Source organism: Mollisia scopiformis (assembly GCF_001500285.1).
Source record: "Mollisia scopiformis unplaced genomic scaffold LY89scaffold_19, whole genome shotgun sequence".
NCBI classification, from domain to species: Eukaryota; Fungi; Ascomycota; class Leotiomycetes; order Helotiales; family Mollisiaceae; genus Mollisia; species Mollisia scopiformis.
Window position 1 is genome coordinate 418,346 of NW_017263599.1, and position 17,682 is coordinate 436,027.

General features: G+C 49.1%; 8 protein-coding genes across 8 annotated transcripts; 3 read left to right on the forward strand and 5 right to left on the reverse strand.

Moving 5' to 3' along the window:
- Positions 1 to 116: 116 nt before the first annotated feature.
- Positions 117 to 1,467, forward strand: LY89DRAFT_687463 (BcRCN1, regulator of calcineurin). The gene has a single exon (XM_018215507.1). The coding sequence runs from the start codon at positions 363 to 365 to the stop codon at positions 1,131 to 1,133; it is 771 nt and encodes a 256-aa protein (XP_018067653.1). The 5' UTR covers positions 117 to 362; the 3' UTR covers positions 1,134 to 1,467.
- A 672-nt stretch (positions 1,468 to 2,139) lies between these two features.
- LY89DRAFT_737278 (uncharacterized protein) lies at positions 2,140 to 2,499 on the reverse strand (the record flags this gene model as incomplete). The annotated part of the gene is made up of 1 exon (XM_018220234.1): positions 2,140 to 2,499. One exon carries the CDS (start codon positions 2,497 to 2,499, stop codon positions 2,140 to 2,142), a length of 360 nt encoding a protein of 119 aa, XP_018067654.1.
- Positions 2,500 to 2,595: 96 nt separating this feature from the next.
- On the reverse strand, positions 2,596 to 3,475 carry LY89DRAFT_753927 (uncharacterized protein). Its single transcript, XM_018221300.1, has one exon. It carries the CDS (start codon positions 3,355 to 3,357, stop codon positions 2,710 to 2,712), a length of 648 nt encoding a protein of 215 aa, XP_018067655.1. The 5' UTR covers positions 3,358 to 3,475; the 3' UTR covers positions 2,596 to 2,709.
- Positions 3,476 to 5,309: 1,834 nt separating this feature from the next.
- LY89DRAFT_155932 (general substrate transporter) lies at positions 5,310 to 7,647 on the forward strand. The gene is made up of 7 exons (XM_018205451.1): positions 5,310 to 5,503; positions 5,608 to 5,662; positions 5,713 to 6,478; positions 6,648 to 6,660; positions 6,803 to 6,832; positions 6,882 to 7,264; positions 7,337 to 7,647. Exons 1-7 carry the CDS (start codon positions 5,480 to 5,482, stop codon positions 7,620 to 7,622), a joined length of 1,557 nt encoding a protein of 518 aa, XP_018067656.1. The 5' UTR covers positions 5,310 to 5,479; the 3' UTR covers positions 7,623 to 7,647.
- A 451-nt stretch (positions 7,648 to 8,098) lies between these two features.
- On the reverse strand, positions 8,099 to 9,360 carry LY89DRAFT_721343 (P-loop containing nucleoside triphosphate hydrolase protein). The gene is made up of 3 exons (XM_018218637.1): positions 9,226 to 9,360; positions 8,546 to 9,168; positions 8,099 to 8,493 (listed from the first exon to the last, which is right to left on the reverse strand). The coding sequence occupies exons 1-3, from the start codon at positions 9,310 to 9,312 to the stop codon at positions 8,145 to 8,147; spliced, it is 1,059 nt and encodes a 352-aa protein (XP_018067657.1). The 5' UTR covers positions 9,313 to 9,360; the 3' UTR covers positions 8,099 to 8,144.
- Positions 9,361 to 9,560: 200 nt separating this feature from the next.
- On the reverse strand, positions 9,561 to 12,448 carry LY89DRAFT_156591 (uncharacterized protein). Its single transcript, XM_018205454.1, has one exon. It carries the CDS (start codon positions 12,034 to 12,036, stop codon positions 9,985 to 9,987), a length of 2,052 nt encoding a protein of 683 aa, XP_018067658.1. The 5' UTR covers positions 12,037 to 12,448; the 3' UTR covers positions 9,561 to 9,984.
- A 578-nt stretch (positions 12,449 to 13,026) lies between these two features.
- On the forward strand, positions 13,027 to 15,334 carry LY89DRAFT_156575 (DUF676-domain-containing protein). Its single transcript, XM_018205453.1, has 5 exons — positions 13,027 to 13,463; positions 13,537 to 13,837; positions 13,904 to 14,099; positions 14,147 to 14,179; positions 14,254 to 15,334. The coding sequence occupies exons 1-5, from the start codon at positions 13,405 to 13,407 to the stop codon at positions 15,057 to 15,059; spliced, it is 1,395 nt and encodes a 464-aa protein (XP_018067659.1). The 5' UTR covers positions 13,027 to 13,404; the 3' UTR covers positions 15,060 to 15,334.
- An 85-nt stretch (positions 15,335 to 15,419) lies between these two features.
- LY89DRAFT_687467 (uncharacterized protein) lies at positions 15,420 to 16,936 on the reverse strand. The gene is made up of 2 exons (XM_018215508.1): positions 16,617 to 16,936; positions 15,420 to 16,559 (listed from the first exon to the last, which is right to left on the reverse strand). Exons 1-2 carry the CDS (start codon positions 16,803 to 16,805, stop codon positions 15,696 to 15,698), a joined length of 1,053 nt encoding a protein of 350 aa, XP_018067660.1. The 5' UTR covers positions 16,806 to 16,936; the 3' UTR covers positions 15,420 to 15,695.
- Positions 16,937 to 17,682: the final 746 nt, after the last annotated feature.

The following is a 17,682-nucleotide window of genomic DNA, read 5'->3' on the forward strand; positions in this document are numbered from 1 at the left end:
TAGTTATGGATCATGAGTCGTTGGCATTTGTCGTTTGAGTTCCAGACAATCCGTAAGTGACGCGTGCCGTCCTCCATTGCGGTTGGTTGAAGTGGCTGAGGCAAGGAAGGAAAAAATCCAGTCGGGAGCATAGCCTCGCGGGGAGGCGAACGAAGCGCCGCCAAGCACTTTCTCTTACGGACAAGCCGTATCAAACTCCCATCTTCAAGAACAATAAAGCCACCGACACAACCGCTCAAGCCGACAACACAAACACCACTTCTACAACACTCTCGATACTTTCTAGATAGATTCTAGGAATTATTCTCTACCGTGACGAGAAATTCAAAGTCAAGATGTCGTCGTCTCCAGAGCTCTCTCCAATGGCGCTCTCCCCCACCTCTCCCACCTCGCCACCCGAATCAAGACCAACATCTCGAGCTTCTCGAAAGAGCAACATGTCCATCGACCTCTCCAACATCCCGCCTCTAATCCAACCCACGCCCCCCTCCAACACCCTCCTAATAACCAACCTCCAAGACGCCTCGATCTTCCGCGCCGACAACCTCCAAACAATCAAAGACCTCATCAACGCCTCCGCACCCATCCACTCCTGGGCCCCGCTCAAATCCTTCCGCCGCATCGTCGTCTCCTTCTTCAGCGAAGACTCCGCCATCCGCATCCGCCAGATCCTCGACGGCGAAGCCATCATGGGCGAGCGCGTCAAAGTCTACTTCGGCCAGCCGACCTCCATCGAGACGAAAGACGAGCACCTCCCGCTCCCTGACGCCGGCAAGCTGTTCTTCATCTCGCCCCCTCCGTCGCCTCCTCACGGTTGGGAAATGAAGCTGGAAGACGCGCCCAACAAGCAGGTCCACGCCGAGGATCTGGCGGAGGCGTTGGCGAAGCTGCATGCGAAGCCGAATACGGATTTACCTGCGAGTCCCGTCTCTGCTGTGTCGGACGGCGGCAGACAGAGGAGCGGGAGCGCGACGACGATTTATAATCCGAGTGAGCATGGGTTTAGTCCTAATTTGCCGGCGATCTCGGTGGAGGATTTGACGATGGGGGAGAATGAGATTAGTCCGATTGAGAGCGAGAAGCCGATTTTGGCGCATACTTCGAGACCGCCGGTGGAGTTGATGGAGCGGTAGAGGTCTTACTTTTGGGGCATAGCATGGCGTTTTGGCGTGGTAACAGATGAGTGAGCTCTGCGGTTGCATTGAGCTGTTTTTGTGTGTGCTGGCGTTAGACAGAGAAGGCGCAAGCATGTGTTGTATTAGATTCTCCTGAGCTGTACCATACGCTCGTTGTAGTTATACCAGAATTCATTGCATAAGACACATTTCATCTTCCATATACTGCCAGCATCAGTCCACGAATGTCGGTCACGGTTCAAGGAACGTGTTTTGGTAGTTGCAAAACCAACAGTCTAACTCCCAATACTCACAGAATTATTATTGAATCAGAGTTGCCAACGGGCTTATCACCTCCTATTTCTAGAGACAAAAGAGTTTATGAATGAAGACTTGTACTTAGTTATTGCTGCTCTACTTACTAGTAGTAAGTCTGTCCGGCTTACAGGTCTTTATTGCGGCTGTTTATCTTCTTGCCGGGACAGAGTTTATGAATGAAGACTTCTACTTAGTTATTGCTGCTCTACTTACTAGTAGTATGTTTGTCCGACTTACAGGTCTTTATTGCGGCTGGTTATTTTCTTGTTGCCACTCGGGATTTAGAGTTGAAATAGCTGGGCGGGAGTTTAGTGGCAATGTATTGAAATTGCTAACTTGCCCGCATGTTATAGTATGCGAACATGATATGTCCGGCAGTGTTTCCGTTCCACCTCCTTTGATGAGTGGAGAAAAACTAGCGTGGTTATTACGTTTAGTTCTTTGAAGTGGTGGATGCCAAGGGTTTATATGGTTGTGAAAACTTGGGTATGTGTGTGGTTACTACTTTCTGAAATACATTGGGAGGGAGGTGGAGGGTGAAATAGGGAGAGTGGCAGTTGATTTGGTCATTTACTTGCTAAGTGTGATAGCGAGGTGAACATTGAGAAAGTATTGAGAAAGTGTAGAGAGGTTTGAAATGGACAAACAATAAGCAGCTGTAATGTAACCTGATCATCAAATGGCCGTTAACATCCAAACCACCTTTTCAAGCACCATCCATATCCCCAACAAACTCCCCCCAAATCCCACTCCAGCTCGTATACCCCGCCTGGTCCGTAACAAACAAACCACCCACCCCTGCTCCCACAACACTATCCACCAATTCCATCTGCTGCCCCACCGTCCCCGTGAAATTATACATAATAAACAAACTCCGCTCCTCAAACCCAGTTGGAATCGACGCCATAATCTGCGGTGTATACACCTGATACGCATCCTCGAACACATCAACATAATCCGCAACCCCGTACCAGTTCTCCACCACGATTTCGCCCGGGTTAAACACTGTCGTCGACGTCCCATTCCCACCCAGGGAACCTCGAGCTAGGGTAGTGATGTTAACCATATACGCCTCCGTCGCATTTGTATACTCCGCAACAGCTTCATCGAAGAAGAATCCCGATACCCGGATATCGGCGCCTGTGTATTTCACCCAGTTCGCACAAGTGATACTATCGGCGTCTACGTCGACGATGGGGCGCGTGGCCCAGCTGGTATGCACGTAGCAGATGGGGATGGCGTTGGGGTAGGTGTGCAGTTGGGTGAGGGCGGCGATCTAGGATGGGTCGGGGTAGGTGTTTGCGGGGCCGGGGCCGGAGGAGGGGTTGATTATTATGAGGAGGTGGAGGTTGGGGTTTGTGGATAGGGCTGTGTAGAGGGGGGACCAAGCGGAGGGAGTGGGGTAGATGTAGAGGGGGAAGATGACGGTTGCTGTTGCTGTTGGGGTGGTGGTGAGGGTTGAGGAGGATGAGCTGCTGATTTTGGGTGAGGTCGTGAGGGATGCGAGGGAGCTTTTGGGTGTTGATGAGGTCTTGAGGCTTGAAATGATGGTGTTGATTTTGGTCGAAGACGTTGTGCTTGAGACGGGAATTGTATTGTTGCTGAGTTTGGTCGTAGAGATTGCGGTAAACTTGCTGGTCGAGGAGCTTTTCAGAGTAGAGGAACTGGAAGGACTGCTGGGCTTGATTGAAATGCTGGATATTGGTTTGCTTGCTGAGGATATTGATGAACTTGAAATGGGCGATAGTTTGACGCTTGTGGATACAGAAATGACATGTCTAACTGAAGTGCTTGTCTTTGAAGCAAGACTCGAGACCTTGGTAGATGTAGTTGAAGCACTGGCCAATCTGCCAGAGGAGGAGCTTGACGCAGAAGAGCCAGATACAAGCAAGAACGCAATGCCCAACCATCTAACGGGTAACATCCTGACCGATTATATCGTTCTCAACGTCAGTTCGACGTTGATGTGTGATATAAATGTTTGGATCTGTGGAAGCGAACTGGAAGAGAATCATCCCAAGGACTCGAGAAGTGGAGAGTAGCGCCTGAGGTGGAACAACTCGGAAGTCTCTTCTACCTAGCCTCAAGTCTCGAAATATCTGTCTCACGGTGATTCTCTACTCAGTCGATGAGTGGCATAGACTGGCAGCGGATTGTCCTCAAGATACCAACACTTGGAATGGAAACTTGAGCCACTTGTTCCATTTGAATGGACTTTGTCCAAATCCAATCTTCACAATGAGGACCATTCAGATCCAAAGCGGGTATTATTGAGAACATCAAGTTTAGTGAATCTAGATTCAGCTGAATGTCTTGGAATATTGTTGTACAGAAGCGACTTGCACAGCTGAATATGTTTGAGAAATGACTGATTATCTGAATCAGCTCCAGAAGTGACTCCATCTCGGGAAATGCGACGGGAAATCCGCTCGATTTCCGATTTCATCTTGAGGCTTGTGATAGGGCCGAGCTGTGCTGTTGATCTAATTTGAAGCAGATACTGAATAAATCAAATAGTGCATTTGTGGCAAGATTGTGGACCCCGACCCAGGCTTTCGATGATCGAAGGGTTCAACATCTCAGAGGAGATATGGAAAGCAAGCGACATATACATAGAGAATGATAACAACGCGAGGGGGGTCATAGAACAAGGCGTTGCATCAAGTTGGAATAGCAGTTGTAGTGGTTGTGGAGGAAGGAGGAAGGAGCGACTTGCTTCCTAATGTGACACTTGCCGAATCTCTCCCAGCGGGACGAAAAATTTCTTTTCTCCTGTCCAACTTCTCACAAAAAAAACGTCTTCCTTCTTCCATATTTCGTGCTCCATTCGCAATTACACCAACGTCAGGTATGCAAGTGCTAACAACCTAAGACGGCGGAAGAAAAACACAAACAAATCGCGAATTGTGATTTTGGGTGAAACGATGCGAGGACTGTACTTTTCTTTCGAGCCTAACCTCGAATCTTCTGGAGGAGAACAATCAGAGAGCCCATAGAATTAGCCCAAGCTAGTTTATATTTGCTCCATCTCGGTGCATTATCTCATGCATGCATGGTACGATGTCGTCTCCATCACCCGGGACATCCTGCCATTTCCCACTCAAACTCTCAACTCTGAAAGCGCTGGCTTCTTCAAAATGAAAGCACATTTCATCAGAAAGGCCGCCCTGACCACTTCGTGGAACATGGATATATATTGTCACAAAGTTTCAAACGCTATCACATGTATCGACCCATCTTCTGCACACCCATCACACCAATGCAGGACAATATGCAGTCACGGACATCTGCTGCTGCATCTCGACCGAATTATATCCAGCCAACGAAACCAACAGAGTGGACGCCGGACGGAAGGCGCACTTTTACTTCCTGAGCTGCCCTATTGGCCCTGAGACGCAGCCATTGATGAGATGAAGGATAGATCCGATTACAGATCAGGTCCCGAGTCAGCAATTTCTCTGTCTGATGAAGCATTCTCGGAATTATTTGTTTGTGAGAGAGATATTTTCTCCTTGGCCGATATGATAATAAAGTGGAGAGGAGAAAGCAGGGCGCATCCATAACCTGTGCCGGTAGTGCCGTGGGCCAAGAAGCTGAAAATGGAGGCGAATGGAGTCCCCAGAAGAAACCCGCAAAGAAAGTCTGGAGTGACCTTCTCGTCCCCAACACACCCCATGGAGATGGGAATTGGTTATCCGGCACCATATCCCTTCGAGAATCGCCGCAACACCCACGGAGAGACTCGCGAAGGGGTATTGGTGGAATGAAAGACAGACCCCGGGGCGGCTCCGCAATGTTGCGGTTGAGATAAAAGTTCCACGAATGAAACGGGCCGAATGAAAAAGCCAAGATACCCTATCATTCTTGATATTGCAGATCTTGGGGCACGGCGATAATGTAGGGAAGTGGGGAGGAGACTAATTGCTTGGAGATGTGTGAGATATTAAGATAGGATGGTGCCCAGGTTGCTTTCTGAGGTTGAAGAGCACCGTCGAGACGACTTGGAGACCATAGCCACCAGGCAGTGAAAGTTTCGAATACTCAATATGGCGAATGTTTCGTTCTTCAAGGTGAGTTGAAGCTATAAGCATTTTTTTCATTCTTCCTGAGATCGACTAATCTTCAATGTCTTCGTTGAAAACGTCAGATTATGGAATTATGCTAACAAACACAGAATTACAGAGTTTATCTCCTAACCAGTGTTGCCTACATGGGCTCACTGCTGTTTGGTATGTCAACCACCTTCTTTTATCCTTCGAAAGGTCTGACAAATCTGCAGGTTTCGACACTGGTGTTATGGGTTCTGTTCTGGCTTTGACCAGCTTCAAAAAAGACTTTGGTCTGCCAGAAGGCTCGTCTGGATTTGCCAGCTCCAAAAATGCCAAAATCTCCTCCAACGTCGTCTCATTGCTTACCGCCGGCTGTTTCTTTGGTGCCATTGCCGCTGCCTTCCTCAATGACCGCTTCGGTCGTCGATACTCCCTCATGGGATTCTCACTCATCTTCCTCGTCGGTGCCGCTGTCCAAACCTCAGCACACCACGAAATCGGTCAGATCTACGCAGGAAGAGTCATTGCTGGTTTAGGTATTGGTGGCATGAGTTCCATCACCCCTGTCTTTGTCGCCGAGAACTGTCCACCAGCAGTCCGAGGTCGAATTACTGGTCTCTTCCAAGAATTCCTGGTCATCGGATCAACATTCGCATATTGGCTGAACTATGGAGTTGCGCTTCATATCAAGCCTTCTACCAAGCAATGGAGAATACCCGTTGCTATCCAACTCATTCCTGGTGGATTCCTTCTTATTGGTCTCTTCTTCTTGAAGGAGTCTCCAAGATGGCTCATGAAGCAGGGACGTTACGAAGAAGCTACGAACTCTTTGGCATACATGAGACGAGAGGATCCCAATGATCCAGATATTGTCAAGGAGATTGCTGAGATTAGAGCTTCGATTGATGAGGAGCTTCAGGCTACTGAAGGCGTGACGTGGAAGGAGTGTATCGCTCCTGCGAATAGAAAGAGGTTCTTCTTGGGTTTCTGCATCATGTAAGTCACAACTTATCCTTTATCCTTTCAATATTATCTTTCTTAGATGCTTGGGAACGGTTATGGCTGCTTGCAGATCAGCATCTCTTGCCCCGAAATGGTGTCCGCGCAATATGTTTATGTTCGAATTTTTAGTCTAGACAGTAGCTAATCATTGTTCGATTTGTAGGTTCTGGCAACAAGTAAGTTTTCTCGGAGCATAATACCCTCCCTTAGAATCTGGAGTCCTTCTCCAAATCATGCGCCCTAGAGCCATTTTTAAGACATCTATATCTACCTCTGAAGTGTATCAAATGCATTTGCTAACTCAATTCTTCTCAACAGTTCTCTGGCACAAACAGTATTGGCTACTACGTAAGTTCTCTCTCTTCCACCTACTCCCATTACTAACCCACCACCCCAGGCACCACAAATCTTCCAAACAGTCGGCGTATCCAAAACCGACAGTTCCCTCTTCGCAACCGGCGTCTACGGCACCGTGAAAGTGATCACAACAGGTATCTTCCTCATAATCGGCATTGACAAGCTCGGACGCCGCAAATCACTGCTCTTCGGTGCCGCCTGGATGATGACCATGATGTTCATCATCGGCGCCGTCCTGCACACCCACCCTCCCACTAACGTCAACACCGTCAGTCCAGCCAGCATCGCGATGGTGGTCATGATTTATCTGTACGTGATCGGGTATTCAGCTAGTTGGGGGCCCATTCCGTGGGTTTACCTCAGTGAGATCTTCCCCACCAGGTTGAGGAGTTATGGTGTCGGCATGGGGGCTGCTACGCAATGGTTCGTTATCCCCTTCCCTCCCTCCCTTTCCCATCCTATGTACGGTATCACCCAACTTACACATTCAAAAAGGCTTTTCAACTTCGTCATCACAGAAGTCACACCAAATGCCGTGGCGCACATCGGCTGGCGCACGTTCCTAATGTTCGGCATCTTCTGCCTGAGCATGGGCGTCTGGGTCTTCTTCTTCATCAAGGAGACCAAGGGGCGGTCGTTGGAGGATATGGATATCCTGTTCGGCAGCGTGGATGAGACGAGAAGGAAGGAGGATGTGGAGAAGATTGTGCATAAGACGTATGGGTTGGAGGATGAGGAGGATAAGGGGACTAGTGTTCGGTTGGAGGATGTTAGGAGTTAGGAGGTAGTTGAATGAGATGATGTTTGGTGTTGTTGTAATTGTGGACAAATTACAGCATGAGACTTGTTGTGATGCTCTCGAACCCATTCTTGCCTTGACGAGTCTCTTTATAACTTTGATTCTGAACAGTAGGATGAAGTATAGCACCAGTGCTTAAGACAAGTCAGGAAAAGCTCCCTGAGGAGCCTTCATGTATGGCCAGATAGTGGATGCTGATGTCAACTTTTCTGCCAGGAAACAAGAGAGCGTTCTGCGCGTTCTGCGCGAATCGCGCAATTCGCGCTGTGAGCGCAATTTGCGCTCTAGGCGGGGTCATGCAACTCGACGGACAACAGAGCCAACTATGACTCAGCCATTCTCCAGTCTCACTCGACGCTCAAGTCTCAATCATTGTCATGGGCTATGAGGCATCGAGGTGATGCTCTTGAAACGAGCAAAAAAAGTAAAAGGCAGCGAGTTTCGATGCAAGACTTCATGCTTGCTATCTTGTTCATGATCCATTACTCCACACATACTCCTAAGCTAGAAATCCATACTCATATCCCATTCCTCCAACACCCGCATAACCTTCGCCACGAAAGCCTCCAGATGGAAAATAACCTTCGTTCCCATCCTAACCCGATGTTCGTAAAACGCAGCCCATTTCACAATCTCTGCCTTGACTTGATCGTCTACCAATGGGATTAATTTGAACGTAAGCGTTTTCAGGATAGTGGTCGCGGGTATGCAATGAGTGAGGAGGTCGTAGAGCTTGGCGCGAATCTTGAGGATCTGTGCTGGGGAATGCTCAGCTAGGATTTCGCTCGCGATGGTACCGAGCAAGGCTTCCCAGTCTGGGGGTGGGAGGGGAGTTTGAGGTGTGATTTTCTCGCTGTTGTATATTAATATGGATGATAGAAGAGGAGAAAAGGGGATAGACATACTTCTGCGCATGCACCGCCTCGAACATCAAAAGCGCCCTCCTCAAATTCCTCCCACTCTCCCTCGCAATCCTCTCATTCAACCCCCTCTCCCCCTTCCACCCCTCCTTCCTGCCACTTCTTTCCAGCACATCCACAATCTCCTCCTCCGTCGGCGCCGCCACCCTCACCAACAGCGTCCTACTCCTTATCGGCGCAATAATATTCGCCGTACTATTCGCCAACAAAATCAACCTCAAATTCGGACTATACTTCTCCATCGTCCTCCTCAACGCCGCCTGCGCATCCCGACTCAAACTATCCGCCTCATTAATAACCACGACCTTGAAGCGCTGCCGCGCATTCGCGTCCACCTGCTGCGTCTGCGCGACCTCCTTCAGCAGATCCTGCACGACGACGCGGTCGTAGTTTCCGACGTCCGAGGGCGTGATTTCGAGGTGGTAGATCGAGGACACGATGTTGAATTCGAGTTTGCGGTTCGAGGTCGTTTGGAAGACGCGCGAGTCGATTTTGATCTTCTCGACGCCGGGCCCGAAGAGTGTTTTGAGGGTGCAGATTATGCGGGTTTTTTTGCCGGCGCCGGAGGGGCCGTAGACGAGGAGGTGGGGGAAATCGCCGGATTGTGCCTGTGTTGGAGAGTGAGTGTTTGTAGAGAGGAAGTGGGGAGGGGGAGGGGAGTGTACCAGTGAACGCAGTCTTTCCGAGAGGTCTTTGTGGTAGGTTAATTGGTCGAGAGAGCGAGGACGGTGCTTATCTACGAGGAGTGCCATCGTGATGTGCTGGTTGTGAGGTTGAGGATGTGTGGTTGTGTGGAGGTTTGAAGGTCGAAGAGAAGACGCGTCGATGATGTTTTGGCGTGTCGATGTCGCGTAAAGTGATGGCCATGCACGTGATAGCCCACCCTTAGGATGGACGAGACTTTTGTTGAAGATTGTATCGTTCTAGTAATCAGAATTTGGAAGTAGAATTATCTTACTGAATTATTTGTTGGCCTTCATTCATTCAGCCTGAAAATATTGTGGTTTCTTCAATTATCTCATTATACCTCCGTTTTCAGTTTTGCAACAATAGAAGAGACTTATCATTAGCTGAACGAACGCCTCGTTGAGTTTTCTCAGAAAGAGATAGTAAGTGGCAGAGGAGAAGTAAGCCTGCTCGGCTGGATCGCTATACATATGATGATTCTCCTCAGTGCTCGAATATCAAGGCTAATTATCCTAATGTCCATTTCATGAAGTCCCGACCTCTCCATGCGCTCAGAAGAGGACTTCTTTCGACTCTGTATGCGTCTCTGACTGTGATCTTACCTCCAGCTTTCGTTTTAATACCTGCCAGGGTCAAGAGGTGTAAGGGCCGGGCCTCGAAAACATCATCTTCTCACGGCCATAAAATCCTTTCCCATAGCAGAACTCAAGTCCTCAACCCAAGCAACAACCACCATCCTAATAATTCAACCCACCAAACCTCTCCCTCTTATCCTCCTCCTCCATCTCCTCCCTACTCCTCTTCTTGCCCGCCCCATCTCTGGCCAACGCCTTCAACTTATCAGCTTTCGTCTCCGAAGAAGGGATTAATTCCCTCCCAGCCCCATGCTTAAACATCCCATTCTCAATCTTCCATCCATCATTCATCATCTTCTTCCACTCATTTCCCAGCGCAAATCGCACCAGATCTCCTGCTGCATTTGCATCTTCCTTGCTATCATGTCCTTCTATTTTCCCATCGATCACCACTTGGATATGCCGATTGAGATGCGTGGCCATCAGGGCTTTCAGCCCATTGCGGAAGGGCAGTCCGGCTCGGTGTGGGAACAGGAGTGCGGTGTCGATTATGGTTGGGTGGATCATGCGAGTTGCGTTTAGGTCGTTTTCGAGGCCGTGGCCGATGAGTGGTGTTTTGGGGGAGAGGAATGAGAATAAGAGAGACCGCGCTTTGGCTGGAGAGTCGACGATCTGGAGCTTGTGTTTACCGTTCTCGCTGTCAGTCTTCGTTGGCGTCTTTTTCGGCGGATGATCAGACCATGCGGGTGCTTCTGCCATATCTTTGGGCCACACTCCTGAATATCGGGAATTTAGATCCAAGATAGGGCCCACAGGTCTGACAAGTACATCGAACAGCTCTTCTCCGTTAGGCCAAGAAGTTGCCGTCAATCGTATAAGCTCTAGACCATAGACTGTGTAGCCCATCTCGCCATCAATACAAACAGGCTTGCTTGAGTCCTTGGCCGGATTATCAGGCGTCTTCTCAAAGTTCAGTATGCTAGCCATTCGTTTGACTTCTGAGATTTTGAAGACGTGAGTGTCCGCCGTCGTGCACCCAGCAGATTCACCAACTACCTCATTACAGCACCGATACCGTTTTGCTCGCTTGGCTTTGGGGTCTGTAGTCGATTTGTCTTCCAAGTAGGGTTTGCCGTAATGGTGTGTGCACTTTCCGCCAGCTGTAAGAGCGCCGTCTTTTTCTCTCCTGCCAGGAAAGACTTGGAATCTACTCTTGCAACGATCACAAACTTCCCAGCCTTGGGCAGCTTCGACTCCTGCCTTGGCAGATTCAATTTCTGCAGGTGTTGGAATGTTGGTTACGTAGCCGTGAGCCGTTAACCCCGTGACAGGCGTGTGAAGTCTTGGTAAAAGCTTGAGCTCTTGCTCTGGAGTTAAACCAGTCTCAAGTGTCTTTGGTGGTTCTGTTGGCTGGGCAGCTGACTTACCCTCGCGAGCTTTCGTCGCAGCAACCTCCTTGGCTCGTTCTTCGACCCATGTTTTGACGGACATTTTCCGGTAGGCATGGACTCTGTTCTTGACTACATTTGTGTATATCAATGATTGAGTCATAGCCGCGTCTTCCTCAATATCCAAAGCTTTGGTAATAAGTGCTTGTGCTGACAAAACGAGCTCTTCTTCATCGTCCTTGGCATCCTTTTCTAGCTCATTATTGAGCCGAACGAATTCGGTATGTAGAAATCGTATTAATTGGAGTCTAGTATTATGTGCTGCCGGAGCAGGTATGCTGAGGGTGCGTGGGTTTAGATCTTCTACTTTCAAGGGAACCTTAACTGGTAGTTTTGGCTTGGATTTGGGTGTGGAAATACTGTTTGGCGTTGAAGCATGTTTGACACCGGCTGATGATCCATTCTCAGATTTTCGTCGTAAAGGAGGAGGAGAAATGGGCCGAGTCGCTGCCAAACTCTTCTTGTTCGATGCCTCAGCTAATGCTGACTTTGTTGCCAATGGTTTCGAAGAGACTTTATTGAGCAACGTGTTTGTTGCTGTTGTCTTGTCGAGGTCTCCATTGACAGTCTGCTCAGCCTCGTCATCAAGTTTGATTCTTTTCCTTTGCCCCTCTTGCTCGTTGCTTGGTGTCACATCGTCCTGGACTTCGAGACCTGTTGAACCACCAGCCTTCGTATCCGAGTGTTTGAAAATGCATCTGGGTAACATGCACGTGTCTTTGTGTGGACATATTATCTCCGAGAAGAGGCCTTTGGAGGTGAACATGATTGATATTGGCTGACCTCGTAAGTCGAGGTGGCTGAATCACGTGGACTTGTGATAGATTGCATGTGCACTGTGTCGTGGATTGTGATGCAGAATTTGGCGTGTTGAAGAACAAGAGTGTTGAAGTAGAGAAGAAACAAGTCGATACCGAAGGCTAATTGAATGATGTTGCACTTATGCCCAGGTATTTAAGTACGCTTCCTAGGTCGAAGCGCAAAGTTGTCAAACACTTGTAGCACCCGTTGTACAAGCTTCGAATTTCAGGCTACCCAGCTTCAAACCGATTCGAGTGAATGTCATGAAGTCTCTTCTAGATGCTCAGAGACCCTGTTGAAGATGTGACTTGACCTCGCGAAGAATGAGGGTTCAACTCCAGGGATGTGACAAGGCCAGCAAACTTCTCAAAGAACGGCTTCTTGTCCTCGAATGCGATATCAGCTTGAATAATTCACTTTTTGGCACGAGATCTTAGCTGAGAGCCTTAGCAAAGTAGAATCTCTTGAGTGACTTGGAGTTGTGGAGAGTTGCTGTAATGTTGATTGTCGGGTTGAAGAAGTCGTCAAAATGAAGTTCGTCTAGCGAGAGATCTTCAGCCTCAGGGGTCCATACAGGCATCAGTTCCCTGTAGCCCGTGAATTTCAGCCTTGTTTGGATATTGAGTTGTCTTCAGGGGACGAGATAGAGTTAAAATTGAATTATTGTTCTGTCTTCTATTCTAGAATGGGAAGAAACACACCTCTGGCTTCCAGAATATCTCCTCTTTCGTCCTTGTATTGTTCTGTTTACATAATATTTTCATTATTTCATATTTTCCATAATATTTCATTGCAGGCTCGCCAAGAGATCCATCCAGTGACAGCACAGCGCAGCGGTGTCCAAAGCGCTGGGTCTGTTATCTTTCGTGTTACCGTTATCGGGTGCCTCCACGCTAAATAAAGGTTAAATACCTTCATCGTGCGGATTTCTTCTTCTCCTCTTCTTCTTTCTTCTTACACAAATCCTTCCAGACGCTCGAAGTGAATTTTTCTCGCGAGATCTTGGGTTTCTAACCTCAACAGCCGTCCCCACCGTAGTGCAGGCCTTAAGCCGTGCCATATTAGACTGTGTCCTCGTCATCGTGCAGACTCACTGGAGCTTTTAGGCTGTGCAGAAGACCACCGGACCTTTCCTTGCGCCGTCGCCGCATCCTACCGCACCATCGGACTCGGTCACTCTCTCAGCCCAGTGCTTTGACTGGTCAACTGGTTAGAAAGTCTTGTCTCGAAACTACTTTCGAGGCAGACTTTCCGACCGTTTATTATCTCCATCGTCGCATTGCTTCCTTTCTCGTTCTCTTCTTTGGACCGGGCTTTCCTTATACCAAAAGATATGGATTATACCGGTACCAGCAGCCGTGAGGCCGAGCACCTCTGTGTTCTAGTCCATGGGTGAGCTTCCAACCTGCATATGCAGGTGCGCCGCAGACAACCAACAGAGCCTGTGTTGACTGATAACTGACAGATTATGGGGCAACCCTGCGCATATGGAGGTCGTGGCCAAATCCTTACGTGCTAAGCATCCCGAGCAGTCTCTGCATATTCTGGTCGCGAAACGCAACAGTGGCAGTTTTACCTACGATGGTGTCGAACGTGGTGGCGAGAGAGTCTGCCAGGAGATTGAGGAGGAGATAGAGAAGTTGGCGGCAGCAGGACAAGAGATCAAAAGAATGTCCATGGTCGGATACTCTCTGGGTGGTCTGGTGGCTCGTTATGCTGTTGGTCTGCTGGATAGCAAAGGATTCTTCGATAAGATTAAGCCAGTAGTACGTGCAGAAGCGTGGTCTCTCCTGGGCTTGGGAGAAAGAGGATTGAGGCTGACATTGTTCCAGAATTTCACTACCTTTGCGACCCCTCATCTCGGCGTACGAACCCCACTTCGTGGTTGGCATAATCATGTTTGGAATGTTTTAGGAGCTCGGACATTATCTGCTTCAGGTCGTCAACTCTTCACGATAGACAACTTCCGAGATACAGGCAAACCATTGCTAGAAGTACTCGGAGACCAAGAGTCAATTTTCATCAAGGGTAAGGAGATCAACCACCCCATTGCTTCCGTTACGAACTGAAATTAGGACTCTTACGTCTCCTACTGGAGCTTCAAGGATGTCTCCAATATACCCAATCCAAAAACCATAATATCCCCTCCTCTCTCGTTCGAATGCTTGCTGATCATAACCAGGCCTTGCCAAATTTGAACGCAGAACACTCTACACAAACATTATCAACGATAGAAGTGCCGTATACTACACGACTGGCATCTCCAAAACCGATCCATTCACAGATCTAGACAAGCTTAAGCTGAATTACCTCAAAGGCTACGAGGATGTCATTCTGGATCCAGCATCTCCGGTCGCTTCGACTCAACCTGAACAGCCAGACGAAACTTATTATGGCACTCTGATTCGCAACTCCCAGACGACCATTGGACGCTTACCTTTCCTCATAGCCATGGTGTTCTTCATCCCATTTGGCGTCGTTGCCTTTCTGATCAACTCAGGCGTTCAATCCCTGCGCTCGAACAGACGTATTCGTCTCCATGAGTCTGGGCTGGCAGGCATTCAACCAGGCAATTATCGTGTTCCACTTTTGATCACTGGCATGCGTGAAGCAGTCGAAGACGTTTACGAGAACCTAAACTCAGCACAAAGTAACGAGTATCTCGTTGCAGGCACCGAAGAAGAGGCTGCATCTGAGCCCGCTTCACCTGTTCTCGAGCGACCTCAATCTTCACATGCTATATCGAAGCTAAGTCTCGACAGTGATGAGAAGCCAACTCAGACTCATGATGCACCAACCTTGGCATTGGCTCCTTACCAGTTCCGCATGATCCAAGCTCTGGATAGTGTAGGCTGGAGAAAGTACCCAGTGTATATCCACAAGGTTAGGCATAGTCATGCTGCGATCATTGTACGAGTTGACAAGCCGAATTTCGACGAGGGCAGAGTCGTCTTGAAGCATTGGCTGGAAGAGGAATTCATTGCTTGATTACCTTCCGCCTCCCTAAGTTGCGATACTTCGCTGGCACGGGTTGGATCTAGTGGCGTTGATGGAGGAGGACATAATGACGAGATCAGAAGACGATGAGTAGAACTTGTTTTTCCTATTTCATAGCTCACTTTAGCATCAAGCGTGCATCTCCAGAACCTTTTGCTAGCGAGGCGTTTTTAGACGATTGTTGCTTGTTTCCTTTCTCGTTAGACGAGCTGTGTACTATAGCAGTAGCAATAGTTTACAAATTGACATTTCATGAATAATTTGCTCAGTACAAGCTTATAGTCTGTTTGTGCCTCTTTTTGGGTTTTGCCATACTATAGGGATTCGAGGAAGTTGCTCGACTGCCTGTATCTACAGAGTCAAGCCCATAACATTCGTTGTTAGAAGATTAGTTTTCCTATGCAGCCAATCTACATCAGCTAGAGTTTCCTTCAGCACAACACAACACCGCCGTCTCCTCATCATTGGGAATTTTTCATCGACCAGTTAGGAAAGTTTCCTTCATGCCCCTTCTATCAGCTTGAAAATGCTGAGATATAAATGCCCACCTCTGAAGCTATGACCCATAGTCAAAACATATCCTCTGGAACAGTCCTCAGGTTAATCTCAAAACCCCATTATTCCATTTCATCGCATGCACGTACTATCAAAAAGCGCCCTACACCTCGTACTATTCACCACATTCGCCGTGTTCCCCATAATCCGCTCAAACTCCTCCTCCTCCGCCTCACTCGCGCGTCCATTCCCCTCGGCCACATTACTAATATGCCCAAACTCCCTCGGCGGCACATAATGATGCATCAACTCCGGATTCACCACCACGCAACTCAACCTCTTCTCCTTACACCCCTGCATCAACCTAATATCATACGCCTCATTCTCCCCCTTCCCAGCCCACTTCAAAATCTTCCGCGCCCCCCGCCGCGTCACCGCAAACGCAAACGAACACACCGGATTCACAGCCCGCTGCACGACCCTCACCCCCTCGCTCAGCCCGTCGTGATACCGCGCCGCCCACCCGCTGTAATTCCCCATCGCCGGCACAGAAGCATCGAAATACTCCAGCCGCCGCGTATCCCGCCTCGTCGGCTCCCCGCAGTGTCCCAGCCACAACACATCCCACCGCTCCCCATACGGGCCTTCCTCTTCCGGCGCCGCGTACGTAAACTCCCTCACCGCGTCAGACAAAAGCTTCATCTGCTCCTTGATCGAAACGTCCCAGTCGACGTCGTCTTCGAGGATCAGCGCCGTGGTGTAGTCTTGTGCAGCGATCAGCTTCATGAGGTCCAGGTGCGCGAGCCAGTTGAAGGCTTCGCCGCGCAAAGGGTGTTTCACGGAGGAGGGCCCGAGGGATTGGAAGGCCGTTATTAGTTCGTCGGTGGGGAGGGCTTGGTTGGGGATCGTGAGGTCGAGGTTCGTGTGGGCGGCGGCGGCGTGGAGACCGCGGGTGCGCCAGGAGGGGCGCGTGGAGAGGACGAGGATTTTTTGGAACTGTGAGGGAGGGTTAGTGAGGGAGGAAATGGGAGGGAGAGGGAGGGAGAGACGCACGCCGAGGGTGGAGTTGGAGGCCGTGGTGTGGTGCGGGGAGGGGGTCTGGGGGCGGGAGAGGATTCGGAGGACGGGGGAGGAGGGGAAGAGGTAGAGGTAGGTGAGGATTATGAAGATGGTGAGGCCGATGCCGTATTTCAGACGGTTCTGGGTGAGGCGGCGGCGGGGTTTGAAGATTGGCGGTGGCATGGTGGTGGGAGCCTCGTCGGGAGTATGTGTGTAGTCTCAAGGTGAGGTTATAAGTTGATGTAAGTAGAAAGTCTCATATTGTCTGTTTTTGAAGACATTATTTAGGACTCAACAACAAAATTGTTTAGAGATTTCGGATGAGGTGAGGTGCACATATAATCGTCGAGAGCGGGGCTATGCTTAAGCCTCAACATGGATGCGAGGCTGCCAGGTCAGAAATGTGCGTACAGGGTAGTATTCAGCTTCTGCATGTATCCAATCAGCTCTTCCTGTGGCTTATGCATGGCCGTGAATGTGGGGGACTTTATTGGACTGGGATAAGAATTGATATGCACAGTCTCGAATTTTTGAGAGCTTTCATTGGGTGATATGCTGAGTCTAGAGTGCAGGTGATGTGGCTGGAAGCTCTTTTGGTTGATGGGCGATGAGTATAAGGGCGTGCAAATGTTGTACCAAAGCATGGCTGTACACGAATTCGAGTCGAGGGCGGGCGGGGAAACAAAGCAGAGTACTACACAACTGCATGGGCATTGAGTCGAGCAGCAAACAATATATATATATATATATATTCAACCCTCGCCTGCTCTTTGCTACCACGACTATATACTACTCGAAAAAACAAAAACAAAAACAAATCCCACGAACGACAGCCGACGATAGCGCAAAACATTGTCGCCAGCCGTCGTCCTTGTCCAATACGCCGATCCCAGCAGTAGCGCAGAAGGCATTTCTGCTGTCAGGGCCGTGGCCGCTGAATGATAGCATATCTAAACGCGTTATGGGTATCTTCGCTCAAACCAGGCATAAAATCATGTGATGTTGAAATCCCCGCTATTATATATATTTTGACAAAGGAGATCAAGGAAAGGAAAAATGT